The sequence below is a fragment of the Ostrea edulis genome, chromosome 3 (genome assembly GCF_947568905.1).
Source record: "Ostrea edulis chromosome 3, xbOstEdul1.1, whole genome shotgun sequence".
NCBI classification, from domain to species: Eukaryota; Metazoa; Mollusca; class Bivalvia; order Ostreida; family Ostreidae; genus Ostrea; species Ostrea edulis.
The window spans coordinates 68,571,590-68,585,782 of NC_079166.1; the positions used below are offsets into that span (position 1 = coordinate 68,571,590).

General features: G+C 36.2%; 1 protein-coding gene across 1 annotated transcript; it reads right to left on the reverse strand.

Annotated features, from left to right (window-relative positions):
* Positions 1 to 3,828: 3,828 nt before the first annotated feature.
* LOC125674004 (soma ferritin) lies at positions 3,829 to 5,333 on the reverse strand. Its single transcript, XM_048910982.2, has 4 exons — positions 5,055 to 5,333; positions 4,575 to 4,721; positions 4,271 to 4,396; positions 3,829 to 4,108 (listed from the first exon to the last, which is right to left on the reverse strand). Exons 1-4 carry the CDS (start codon positions 5,157 to 5,159, stop codon positions 3,971 to 3,973), a joined length of 516 nt encoding a protein of 171 aa, XP_048766939.1. The 5' UTR covers positions 5,160 to 5,333; the 3' UTR covers positions 3,829 to 3,970.
* Between the last annotated feature and the right edge of the window lie 8,860 nt (positions 5,334 to 14,193).

A 14,193-nucleotide genomic window follows, 5' to 3' on the forward strand; every position in this document is an offset into this window, starting at 1 on the left:
TTTGGGGTTCTAAATGTACATGTAGCATGACAAGGACTCTACATCAGAATCAGTAAATCAATATAAATATCATGTTTATTATAAAGGAATGATATTGAAATACTTTCATATCAATTTCCTATACATTCCAATGAAAGATTCAGCCCCGTCCGGGTTTCAGTCCAAGCCCAGCTCTACCTACATGTAAGTTGTATAATTTTACTTCAAGTTTGTAAAGAGACTGTTTTGAAAACAAAAGGCCAAGGGGGGGGGGGGATCTCCCACTTGAGTCACTCCGGTCCTGTGTTCAGCTCTTGTGATTTTTTTTTTTTTTTAATCTTTAAAACCATAAAAGATTTGACCTCATATGTGTGCCCAAACCTAACCCCAAAGGGTCACAACATTTAACCGAACTTGAATTCACATATGTCTACATGCCTGTCTCAATACCAAAATGACTTACATTTTCTTGCCTTTTCAAAGATTTTCTTTTCTGTATAAATATGCATTATGTAAAATTTGATCCACCCTCACCCCAAGATAAATAATATGAAAAACAAAAGGCCCATTGGCCATACCACTCGCCCGAGTCACCTTGGCTCTGCTGTTGTGATCAAGAAGTTCTTATAATTTTTATTCCCATGAACGATTTCAAGGAGTTCCAACATAACTGAACATGAACTCACACAAGATGGGAACGCCTCAACACTAATATGAGTACCGGTAACAAGATCTTGCATATCTGGGAGATGGTCACATACATTTGGGTACCTGTAAAGTGCGAAACGAAATCGAAACGAAATCTAACGAAACGAAACCCACCGAAACGAAACGAAACCCACCGAAACGAAACGAAACCTACCGAAACGAAACAGATTGTATAATCGAACTCTTTTAATTATAATAATTAAAAATGGTATCTTAGGCCCCGGTTAAAGTTCACACATATAAATAAAATTCGCCTCCCCTTTGATGTAGGCTTTCGGCTTGACTGATACAACGTTTTAAAAGTTGGAAATGGGGGGGGGGGGGGGGGGGGGGGATAAGCACAAAGTACATAAATATCATGTGCAATTAGCTTCGGATCCATAAATTTCAGAACGGAAGGTTAGTCTTTAGAATATATATGAAAAATTTGAAATTTCAGGTTACCTGCAATCAAAAGGTATAAGTAGCTGACTTCCTTAAACGTGATATCTGAATATTAATGGCATATCAAGATACTTAATATCATTCCACTTCACATGGATAGTTGTAAATTAGTCAGATATCTAATACAAACAACGAGTTCTTTAAGATATTTATGAAAAACTTGAAATTTCAGGTTAGCAGGAATCAAAAGGTACAAGTAGCTGACTTCGTTAAGTATGATATCCGAAAATTGTTGGCATATCAAGATACTTAATATCACACCTCTTCACGTGGGTAGTTGTAAATTAGTCAGATATCTGATACAAATACAGAGTTCCTTAAGATATTTGCGATAAACTTGAAATTTCAGTTTACCTGCCATCAAAAGGTATATGTAGCTGACTTCCTTAAGAGTGATACCTGAAAACTGATGACATATAAAGATACCTAATATCAGATTTCGTCATATGTGCATTGGTAAATTAATCAGATATTTAAAACAAAGACGGAGTTCCTTAAAATATTTTCTAAAAACTTTAATTTTCAGGTTACCTGCAATCAAAAGGTATAAGTAGCTGACTTCCTGCATATCAAGATACCTAGTACCACTCCACTTCACATGGATAGTTGTAAACTAATCAGCTATCTAATTCTTTAAGATATTTATGAAAAACTTGAAATTTCAGGATACCAGGAATCAAAAGGCATAAGTAGCTGACTTCCTTAAGCGTGATATCTGGAAATTTATGGCATGTCAAGATACCTAATATCACTCTTCTTCACTTTGATAATTGTAAATTCGTCAGATATCTAATACAAACTCAGAGTTCCTTAAGATATTTGCGAAAAACTTGAAATTTCAGTTTACCTGCCATCAAAAGTTATATGTAGCTGACTTCCTTAAGCGTGATATCTGAAAATTGATGACATATCACGATACCCAAGATCACTATTCGCCATACGTATCGTTGTAAGTTAATTAGATATATGGTATAAACATGAAGTTCCTTAAGGTATTCACACAGATCTTGAAATTTCATTGTACCGATAATCAAGATGTATAAGTAACTGATTTCCTAAAGAGCGATATCTGAAAATTCGTGGCGTATCAAAACACCATCTATCACTTCTTGCCATATGTATAGTCGTAAATTCGTCAGATATCTAATACAAACATAAAGTTTCTTACGGTATTCACACTTATGTTGAAATTTCAGGGTAACTCGAATCAAATTGTAAAGGTAGCAGATATCTCAAAATGGATGGTATATCAAATTAATGAAGGTCTGAATTCAATCCGTATCATTTTTAAAGTAAACACTCAATTGAAAAAGTTTATTCGTATTTGGCATTGTAACGTTATGTAATTGGGGATAATTGAGCATGAAATTTCATACGACTCCTCGTCTTCTTTAAAAATAAATCTGATAGATAATAATTTTCAAACTCATTAACCTTTATCTGGTAGCGAGCTATCAGTAATTATAACTTTTATATTTTGTAGTCGCTGACTACGAGTAGCTAACTTTTCTTACTTTTAGTAGCTGGCTACTAGTAGCTAACTTTTCCTGGTTTAAGTAGCTGGCTACTAGTAGCCAACTTTTCTCTTTTTAAGTAGCCAGTTACTAGTAGCCAACTTTACCGATCTACCGTTGGCAGTATTCTTGTTCTAACACGTGCATGACGTGTGCGGTTCTTCAGAAGAAACTTTTTGAAAATCGGTCAATTTTAGGCAGTTTTTGCCCCGCCTCTAGGAACCCTAAAATTTACAATTGATGTCCCTCTTGTTCCAAAAATGCTTCATATCAAATTTGAAAAGAATTGGAATGATAGTTTACAGAAGTTAATTTTTTTTTTTATTGTTCACACATTTAATAACTGACCATTTTGGCCCCACAACCCCTAGTATCATCAGATATACAACTTTAGTAAAGGACTACCTGCTCTTTCTAAATATCAATTTAGTTTCAATAGCACTAAAGGAGATGTTATTTAAGTGTTTTACACATAAACACTATATAATAAGTTGGGTCCCACCCTGGGATTAGCACCCCTTCCCTGGGGATAATGAAATGAAAGATTAATTTTGACCTTAAAGGGACCGATTCACGATTTTCCCCAAAATTTCCTTTTTCACTTTTAATGATCAAAATCTGTCTAATTTGTTTAAAAAATTTCGCATAAAAATTAAGGTTATACATCATCACAGAAGCTCATTTAAGAGTGACTATGCAAAATTAAAATGCTCTATCTTACAAAATCAATATTTCACTTGTTTGTATTCATAAAAAGACTGGAGTCTTTGTTTACCCAACGCAAATTTGAGGCTAAAATATTGCTTTTATTCTTTGCAATCAGGTCAAAATTTTGGCTGTCAATATCAATTGAGTTATATTTACAATGTTTAACATTAAAAATCTTTTTATCAAAAATCGTGAACCAGTCCCTTTAATTGATATAAATCATGATCTTTAAGTAAAGGATTTCCATTTTAATTTTAGACCAAAACATCCACTTCTCATCATCATAAATTATCTACCCTTTTCATAATCAAACAAAATTGATAGAGCACTTTGTATTCAACTCAAACAAAACCTTACACTGGTGCAAATAAACATCTATATTTCATCTATGGGGCATAAAAAGTTCACAAGTTTCCATGCAGCAAGTACTTCAAATAAGTTGGAGAGCACACAATACAACAATGTAACAATTGTAAAATTTTTACACTTTTTATTGCATTTTTCTTTATAAGAGCCAGTCTATCAAAGATTCATTTAAAAAGTTTGGTAAGTTCAAGAAATAAACAGGTAGAAAGAAACAACACGGTTGCTGCTGGGACTGGCGTGTATGAAGAGAATTAACTCTGGAGCTGTTTGTCGTACATGTACTCGCCCAGACCTGTCCCCACGCGCTTCAGCTGGGTGATGTGATCGGACACCTCCTTGATAGCTTGAACCTGCTCTTCAAGGTATTCCGACTCGATGAAATCACACATCTGCAATAAACGAGGAACATCAATTTATTATTTAGGAAAATTCAATTCCTATAACATTTTTGGAATAGTAATCTTATTATTGCACTCTACTTAAAATCTGACACGATTGTATGTTACTGCCAAACATAGTTTCAGTGGATTTTCACAGGAAATCAGTCTTACCTGAGCATCATTGTGACTGCCTGCAACTTTGTGAAGGTCAAGCAGGGATTGATTGACAGTCTTCTCCAACTGCAGGGCCATTTGCATGGCATCAAGACCTGTTCCCCACTCATCTCTGTCGGGTTTCTACATGAAAAATTCGTATCTAGTTGCAATGTTTACAAAAATCTTTCAACAAAAGTTTCATAACAAATTTACTTCTAACGACAAGTTCAGTGTATGCAAGTGTTGTCTATTAACAATATATGTTCACGATATATCATAAGACAATGTAATCAAGGCACAGGTTAGAAAGTGTCCTTACCTTGATGTCCTGAAGCACAATTCGGCCACCTCTTTTGTTTTGATATTTCATCAATTTCTCGGCGTGCTCACGCTCTTCGCTGGAAGAATCCCTAAAGAACTTGGCAAAGCCAGGCAATGCCACATCGTCTCTATCGAAGTAGAACGCCTACAAAGTAAAAAATAATAATAATAAAAAAAAAATTAAAAAACCTCGTCAGCTTTAACTTATATGCCCTTAAAACTCTGACCCACATACCAGAGAGATTCAGAGTCACGTAGGATTTAGAGTCACGTGTACCGCTTAACCAGTCACGTGTGTCAATGTAATGCATTATGCAAGAACACAAAAACACTTCACATAAATGGTATAACGAATATTAATACAATAAAATGCATGTACATATACAACTTCCACTACAGAGATGAAACATTCTACGAATACTACAAGACATTTCAGCCTTCTGCGTATATAAAATTACAACATCCGGGCATTACTCACCATTGACTGGTAGGTGTACGAAGCGTACAGCTCCATATTTATCTGGCGATTAATCCCTGCTTCACTCTCCTCATGGAAGTTCTGGCGAGGCTGACTCTGAGACATTGTTCTTGGATGTTGTTTTAAAATTTCGAGTGTAAAATCGAGAAGTTGAAAGACTAAATGACAATCCCGCTCGTACGTACACTGACGCAGCAAAAACAGGAATTATCGGTATGCCGTGTTGAGGCCCGGTCGCGATATATATAGTGTATGTGACGTCACCGTAACTCTGTTGACTACATGCGCTCTCCAGTGAAATCGTTCCACGTAATATTATATCCGGATATTTAATTATAGAATCATCTGTAACGAGAACAGTGTCATCAAATTTCCAAGATTACAGATTAATTTGTATTGTTATGTTTATAACTGACTAAGAAATATTTGGTTGACAAAACTTTAATTTCGAACCCGCAGTTTTCAGAAATTCTGGTATGCACGTGTATACATATAGACTATATATAAATATGGAGACTATATGGATACCGACAGCTGACTTTATATATATCAATATAACTAATTTCCACGAGAACGTAATGACATTTAGATACACGCATTCCCAATTTAGATTGTTGGTTTCTTATCTTTTATTTTTTTAAAACATATTTTATTAATGAAGTCAAAAGGATTGGGAACAAGTTCTAACAACTTTTAAAAGTCTTTCTCCTAAAATATTACAATATGTCATGCAAGTAAACAGGTAAAAATGTACAATGGTTAAACGAATCTACAAGATTCCAATTTAGATATTTGTTGTTCTGCATATAGTTCTAATTAAGTCGTTTACTTTAAGATGATTTAAACAGATCACAGAGTCGGACCCTATACACAGTACAATTCTAAAAGTCTCCATATTTATACATGTATACCAGAATTTCTGAAAAATGCCGGATCAAAAGTTTTGTCAATGAAAAAAAAAATATGTAGGAAATGATTTAAAAAATAAATGACAAATCAAAATTTAAAGAAAAAATGATTAAAAGAGAAAGGGGTAACAAATAAAAAAGAAAGAAAGAAGAAAGAAAAAACGAAAAGAAAAAGGAGCCATTTGAAACTTACAAGCGGAAATTATTTCTCTGACGGATGAATTATTTCTTTCCAGAAAATGGAGGGGGTGAAGGATGGCGCACTTCCTAGGTTCTATGAGCCCTGATAACAACTTACCATTTCGTTTAAAACTCAACGTATATACTGTATATAAAGGAGCGGACCAAGGAGCTGCATGATTTACGATCAGATTGTGACTAGCTTTACAGTATAATAAATATACCTACATGGGACATGTACACGATTTGAACAGAAAAAGTAAATAATGGTCAGAAAAAAAATGTGAATGTCAGTTGTTGAGTTACAAATGATATATACAGCACTCACGATTCTTTGCTATGTAAATTTTACAAGGCTCGTAACATGTTTTTATTTAAATGTAGATTGCTTTATAGAAAATATCATGTTCAAAATAAAATGAGATGTAACAAACACTAGAAATTGTTTAATTATGTTCAGAATTATCTAGTAAATAGAAAAATTCTGCTTTAAACAAAGCTTTTACTAACTAGTACGTATAGTTAACCTGCGACAAAAATACGAATATAATTTTATATATGCAGTATGATTGTGTCTGAATCAGTTAGGAATATCAATCAACTAATATTGAAGTAAAGGCGAAACGTAGATTGAATAAAAAAAAAATATAATTCATAATATTATATACCCCTACTCTGCCAGAAGCATCCTCTACCCAGAGTTCCCTGCGCTACACGCAGTTACAATCGAAACTACTTGCCCATTTCCATAACCGCAAATGAACTTACCGGTTACGGAAAATGTGATTTCTTTCGTTTGAGGAACGAATTAGACATAAATCAATTTCTACTTGGTAATTATAATGAATGGATTATTCCAGATATTTCAAGTTTTCAATTCGAATACCTACATGCGCGGATCTAGAGGGGGTGGGGGGGGGGGGTGGGAGGGGGGGGGGGTCCGAACCCCCCTGGAATTTGCAAAGATAAAAAAAAATACAATATAGCGATTTATAAGAAAAATGAGTTATATCACGGGTTCGATTTTGTAAAAAGGTTCGACCCCCCCCCCTCCCTGGAAAAAATTTCTGGATCCGCGCCTGACCTATATAGGTATATGCTCAGTCTTGCGGTTCAATAGAACCGGTTTTAATCTAGCAACGATGTAAAATCAGTTTAGGACGACACGTAGAGCATACAATACGTTTAAATTTTATACTAATACTAATTTGTATTTACATTTATGTAATTATAGTATGTTGTTTTGTTTACAACATTAAAAGCTGTTGCGTGTCGTTGCTAGTCTATTTAGTGTGTTATGTTGTTTTTATTACTGATCTTATATCAGAAATGAATGGGTTTTAAAGGAGTAAGGACGAGCGCGTGATCCGATTGTCGCAGTTAGTGAAGCTTGCATAACGCAACCTCTGGTGAGAGAATGTGCCAGAAGGCTATTTAAAATACACTGGAAACGAATTGACCTACCACCTAATCGATGACGTTATGTTCTACATTATGACCTTCGTGAAGTAACATCCTTTATTGTAGTGTGTCAATGATAAATAAGTAAACAACTCGTGATGTTTCGTCGTCACAGTTTGGTACATTTTCAGCGATTTCGCTCACTGAGACCCGATATACACCAGGACCATGAGTTCCCAAATATTGGTGGAATCTTCATTCAGAGATATCACTGAGAAGGATGGGGATTTAGGATGGGGTGGGATGGGGGTTGTTGTTGAAAGGGATGATATGGTATGGTGGTGAAGAATAGACAGGGTAGTGCAATAGCATGAGATATTTATGTTTTCTATGATTCTTTTTCATATTTGCTGATAGGTTAGTGTAAGGGACCCTCAATACAAATATGTCCAAATCGTGGGGCATGAAAGCGTGACCTTCCCTGAAAATCTGTGAAAATATATTCCGTCTGAAACTCATACAGTATAAATGATAAGAAATATATGTTCTTTAAATACCCTCTTGTTTTGTTTGGTTTTAAAAGCTGAAATATAGTCTGTGGAAATCTTTTATCATTCTGTACGAAAGTCACGTACGGGAATATGAAGTACTCAAGCTGACTAATGTTGAACTTGAGCGACATTGAACTCCGTGCACTCTCAACATTAATACTGCTTGTTACAATATGAAAGCAATCATTAAATGCTATATATATACATGTACATGACTGAACGGTTATTGTAGACCTATACCTTCCATATTTATCAACATTTGAAAATTCCAAAGATCTATACACAAACCACTGATTCTCAATATTTCAATATAAGACATGGGAGAATTAGTGGAGAAATTCGGGGTGGGGTTCTAAACAATCGATTATGTTCCGAGCTGGTTTGAGAGTCTTATCACCGTAGAACCATGTAATGCCCAAAACTGCCTACCATAAAACGTTTTGGAAAACCTTTAATTATGACGTGGAGATATAATTTAATTGGACACTTTAATATGTTTCTATTACACAAGTAACACACCAGAGAGAGAGAGAGAGAGAGAGAGCGAGCGAGAGAGAGAGAGAGAGAGAGAGAGAGAGAGAGAGAGATCATCACTGGGGAATATAGCATTATGTTTATCACCCTTGTAAACTTATATAGCCTTAGAGTGTAAATATCAATGGGGAACGAGAGAATGAAATTAATTAGTACATGTATAAATGGAAACGCCGTGTGGTTTAAACCTGTTTTCTCTTCAGCTTTTGTGTATTCATTGACTTTAATCCCCGGATATAAATAGAAAAAAAAAAACATCAAGTAACGAACCCATTTCTACAAGCCAATAAAGACTCACGTGTAAGAAAAAAAATTACTTAGAAAATGGTCGAGAGGATTCCGGAGTTCGATGTTCAGAGAGGATCCACATGATTATTACGTGTCTACTTAATAACTTTGTAATCAATCAATGCTGTACAGTGATATGCTAATCGGATTAATTTATGATTAAATGTATATGTAAAGGTCCTTGAACAACATTCCAAAGTCACACATTGAGTGCTGCATTGAAGTCACACATTGAGTGCTGCGTTACGCATCCCCCTATAGTTCTGTACAAGTCACACATTGAGTGCTGCGTTATGTATCCCCCCTATAGTTCTGTAGAAATCACACATTGAGTGCTGCGTTACGTATCCCCCTATAGTTCTGTAGAAGTCACACATTGAGTGCTGTGTTACATATCCTCCCTATAGTTCTGTACAAGTCACACATTGAGTGCTGTGTTACGTATCTCCCTATAGTTCTGTACAAGTCACACATTGAGTGCTGCATTATGTATCCCCCTAGTTCTGTAGAAAATAGGTTCCATGTCAAGTATATGGATATCTATTTTTTTTTCTTTGAATTCAGATTTGAAACATATAAATGTAATACGTAGTTCTGTAAATCCTGATAAATGGGTGGTGGTGTTTGTGTGTTGGGGGGGGGGGGGGGGGGGGGTCGTCGGCAGGTACGTATACACCTCCTTTAACCTACGCTGTCCCTCTTTTTTCTCTTTCCTCCCTCTTTTATATTTTCCTCCCCCCCCCCCACTCTTCAATTTTACCTAGTCACCTCTACCTGAAACTACACATTTGAAACGCCAAACATTTCCTTCAAATTATTGATAATTAGAGCGGCGTTTTGGTGATCAGCCTGTGCGTCTGTGTGTCCATGTGTCTGTGTGCCCGTGCGTCTGTGTGCCCGTGCGTCCACGTGTGTGTCAATGCGTCTGCGTGTCCGTGCGTCTGTATGTCCGTGCGTTTGTGTGTCCGTGCATTGACAGTTTTCTTGACCTATTTACTATCTCTGCAGCTATTGAATTGAAAATTTATACACGAGCTTACAAATCAAGCTTGTGTTTGGGCTTTTCTAGTTTGGTCTATTTTTGAAAGAGTTACAGATCTTAAAGCATTTATTTAGCGCTAAATATAGTGTAGATGCAAAATTAAGTACATGTATAAAGCGATGTACATGGTTATGAAAAAAATAACAATAAAAAATTATCAATTAAGTTAAGAAATTTTTGCCTATAAAAAATATGATAAATGTTTCAACCTGATATTTCTATAAAAAGAAAACATTGTATACAACCAAGTCTAAGAGGGGTCTGTATATGGTCTAAAATTGCTGAATGAGACGCATCGAGTTTTCGAAACATAACGATGTAGAACTTTAAATTACAACGCAGCGTGAACACTAGTACTTTGACGAGTTCTTGTGATAAAGCGGCAATGTTCCATGTAAAGCCTTGAATATATCTACCCCTGTTGCTATTGATCTTAAAATTTAGGCATGAACTTATATCATCTGACATCTTCTGAAAGAGTTATGGGACTTGCATTAAGCAAATTCCATATATGTTACAGTTCTCCGAACGTCGTGGGCTATCCATGCATTTATACATGAACTTATATCGTTTGGGCTTTCTAGAAAGAGTTATGAACATTAAACTTAGCAAATAATGCCATAGAGCGGGATCCTTCTGCAAAGCTTGCACCATAACAATCTCTATTGTCTGGGATCGCAGTATATTTTTTTTTAGTCTAGTCCCCCTTCCCACAATTCCGTTAGAGAGTCCGCGAACGGAATTGTGGGAAGGGGGAGCAGACTAAAGATTTTTAATCTTATTTTCTTATTCAGTTATAAATACGTACTACGCCCCTTTGTCTGACGCGATAGGACAATAAACATCCACATTTGGTGATCGCCGTGCGACGTTAAATGATCGCATGCATTTTCATTCTTTAAAATGAAAGATTTATCTTCTATAAAGTCTTCCATCTTTAAGTACATCACATGTTTTGAATAAATGGAAATTTGCCGATATCAATTATAAAACTTTTTTGAAACATAATTCACTATTTCCTATGTAAAATCATTGAATCTCTATGTACCCGCATTATTTAGATAGCTTCTCTAATATTCGGGAACAATTTCGGGGATTATAGATCAGTGACGGCTCTCTATTCGGACAGGACACGGTACCACACTCTAAAATTAAACTTTGACCTTTTCATATACAATCAACACATCAGACAGTTTGAAACATGCATTTTTCATGTATAGTAAATCATATGTGAGTCTGTCATACAGTTTTGAAAATGTTGAAATAATATTTGGGTGTGCGTGCTGTGATCCGGCGGTTTCGGATCATCTGTAGATCAGGTACCACGAGGTAAAAGGGGCACGTGTTTATTTTCACGAATATAGAGGAGATACCATACCAACCCCTCAGCACACTTATCATTGCGTGACTGAGAAATACTCCGTAACACCACCGTTCATATCTGATGGACATATTTCTTTATTTCCGATTTATTCTAACACGCTGTAAGAGTTTTCATGTTAAAAAAAAAATCCCCGGGAGTATGTTCTTGTGTATTACCTCCTTTGGGGGGACGTGACATGCAATCATATCGCATGTGAATATAGATTGCCTCGAGAACACACAGACTATGGCAATGGCGTTAATCATATCATTACCATCGTTTGTTCTGCAAACAAACGGGAACTGGCGTTTATTCTTGAAAACGGAATGTTATAAACAAAAGGTAGGGTTCCTTTACACTGTTTTACTTTTTAAAGCTAAGTGACACATCATTCTCTAATGTTTTATACATTTTGTACTTCTACCTAACTACGTGTATGTAATTTTCTTCCTAGACAAAAAAAGTTACTGGAAATAATTCATAAATCGAATCCAATTATCCCTTATAAATTGGTTTTGATAATGAAATATGGAAGCTTTACTTGCTTGCAACTGTACGAAGTTTAGTACGAACTATATAATAATTAATTCAAATTACATGCATGCGAGAAGCGCTCGTGTAGAAGGCCATCTCTAATGGGAGATAATTAGGATATCCATGCATTCACATGTGATGGTAATTTCTGGAAACCTTCAACTCTCGACTTAAGGGAAATATGGAGAATAATGACGACTCACAACACGAACAACGGCGCCCCGCTGCTAATTTTAACTGTATAACATTTGCTAATACATGCGCGTACCGCCACCTAAATTCCTGTGATGACCAGCGGACAAACGAACTCTGCAATACATTTAATGTTGCCGAACGAACTGAACATGTTTCCCACTGCAAGGTTTTCCCTCCACTAATTTTATTCATTTGTCTTGTTTAAACAATATTGATAGGGGTGTGCAGCAGGCCTTGTCTATATGAACCATCTCCCTCTTCATTCTCTTTATTCATGTGGTGGTGCTATCAGGTACCATGCGAGGATCTAGAGGGGGGGGGGGGGGGTCCGGACCCCCAGGAATTTGCAAAGATAAATTTTTTTTTTTTTACAATATAACGATTTATAAGAAAAATTAGTTGACTGTTATTATATTATAAATATTTCTGTTCGACCCCCCCCCCCCCCTGGAAAAATTTTCTGGACCGCCCCTGCTTTGTGAGTGGGAGATTCTCAGTGCATTTGGGGGCGACACAAGCCCAGATGTATCCCTTAGTCAAGTTCAATTAAGATTTTTGTCAGACGACTGAAATTTATAATGTGACCACGCTTTCGCGACACTTATGTATTCTCTTGCGTACAAGTGGCTGCATTTGCTACATTAACATGCAGGGCACACGAGCTGGCACTACAGTATTTGCGGGTGAAAAACTATGCAACATTTGATTGACAGAGACAAGAGGCAGGTGTATCGATAACCATCAAGCTAAAGTGACTGATTGACTGTATCGGAATACATCGGAAGTTTACCCTATATATTACACGGATCACGCCTCAGTCAGTTCCATTTGGTTTTACGTTATAAGTTCTTTAATCATGATACATCCGGAAATAGATAATTGGGCGTTTTGATATCGATTCCAGGGAAGATAACGATAAAAGTGGGTTGTGGAAACAAAACACGCGATAGAGAATTACACAATCAGCCAATGGAAATTAAAGGATGCACGAAGCTTGCCATTGTCAGAAGGATACTGTGTGCATCTATTTGAAATCATTTTCATTATTCCCAAGTCTTGATAATGACTAAACTGAATGTCAGGACGTTTACATTTATCATGGAGTTTAAGTTAATGTTAGTTAAACGTCCGGACCTTTGTTAATCGGTGTCCTTTCAAACTTTATACTCTCTCTAATTATTGAGGTAATTGTGCCCATCCTGAGCATTTGACTAAAATAAAAAACACTTACCATTCTCTTAACCCCCCCCCCCAAAAAAAAACCCCACCAAAACATATATATTGCAAAGCGAAGAATCCCCATTCTATATGATGAGTGTCATTCTCTTCTTTAAAAAATGATATTATATTGAAGACAATACAGTTGTCCTTGTGCAGAAGCCCAGAATGGGGTTGGCCTCAATGATTCCCAAAGACAATAAATATTCAAATCTAAATTCTCTATTCTGTGTGGTTGACCATGAATCTGTCATACAAGGGTTTTAGAAAGGGTCATTGATGTGGGAGGAAATCGGAGTACATGTGTCCGAGTGGGCGACTATACAATATGCAGTGTACTCTCTGATCGAACTCGGGTCGCAGCGGTGATAAGCAAGTGCGTTAATGCTACCCGGACACTTGTATAACTAACCAACCAACCTTGATGTTTGTCAGACCTTGATAATCAATAAGATTGGACGTCTAACCAAGGGCAGTAGTATGGAGAGTTCTATTTTCCAGTTCTACTGTTCTGTGCATTGTCCACAAGAATAAAACACAGTCCCACTGAAAAATTCGATTAGGGTCACCCTTATTCCATGGTAATAAGGATGTAAAGTTTGAGGACTCCAGTCTTACGGATTTTGACCACGGACGTGTGAGCGCATACACAAACACATACATGGAGAGAGAGAGAGAGAGAGAGAGAGAGAGAGAGAGAGAGAGAGAGTAATAACTTTGTTTCATAAAACACATGCTGTTTAATAAACCATGATTTCAGCAATCGGAAATAGATCTTGACACTTGCAAATATGCAATCCTGTTGCATCATTCTATCTTTTTTCTAAGCTGTTTGAAGTCCTAGACTAAACACATCGTCAACAGCATTCCATATTCGTAAATTAGTGGTTATTGTAAAAAAAAGAAAAAGAAGCAAACCTGAAGC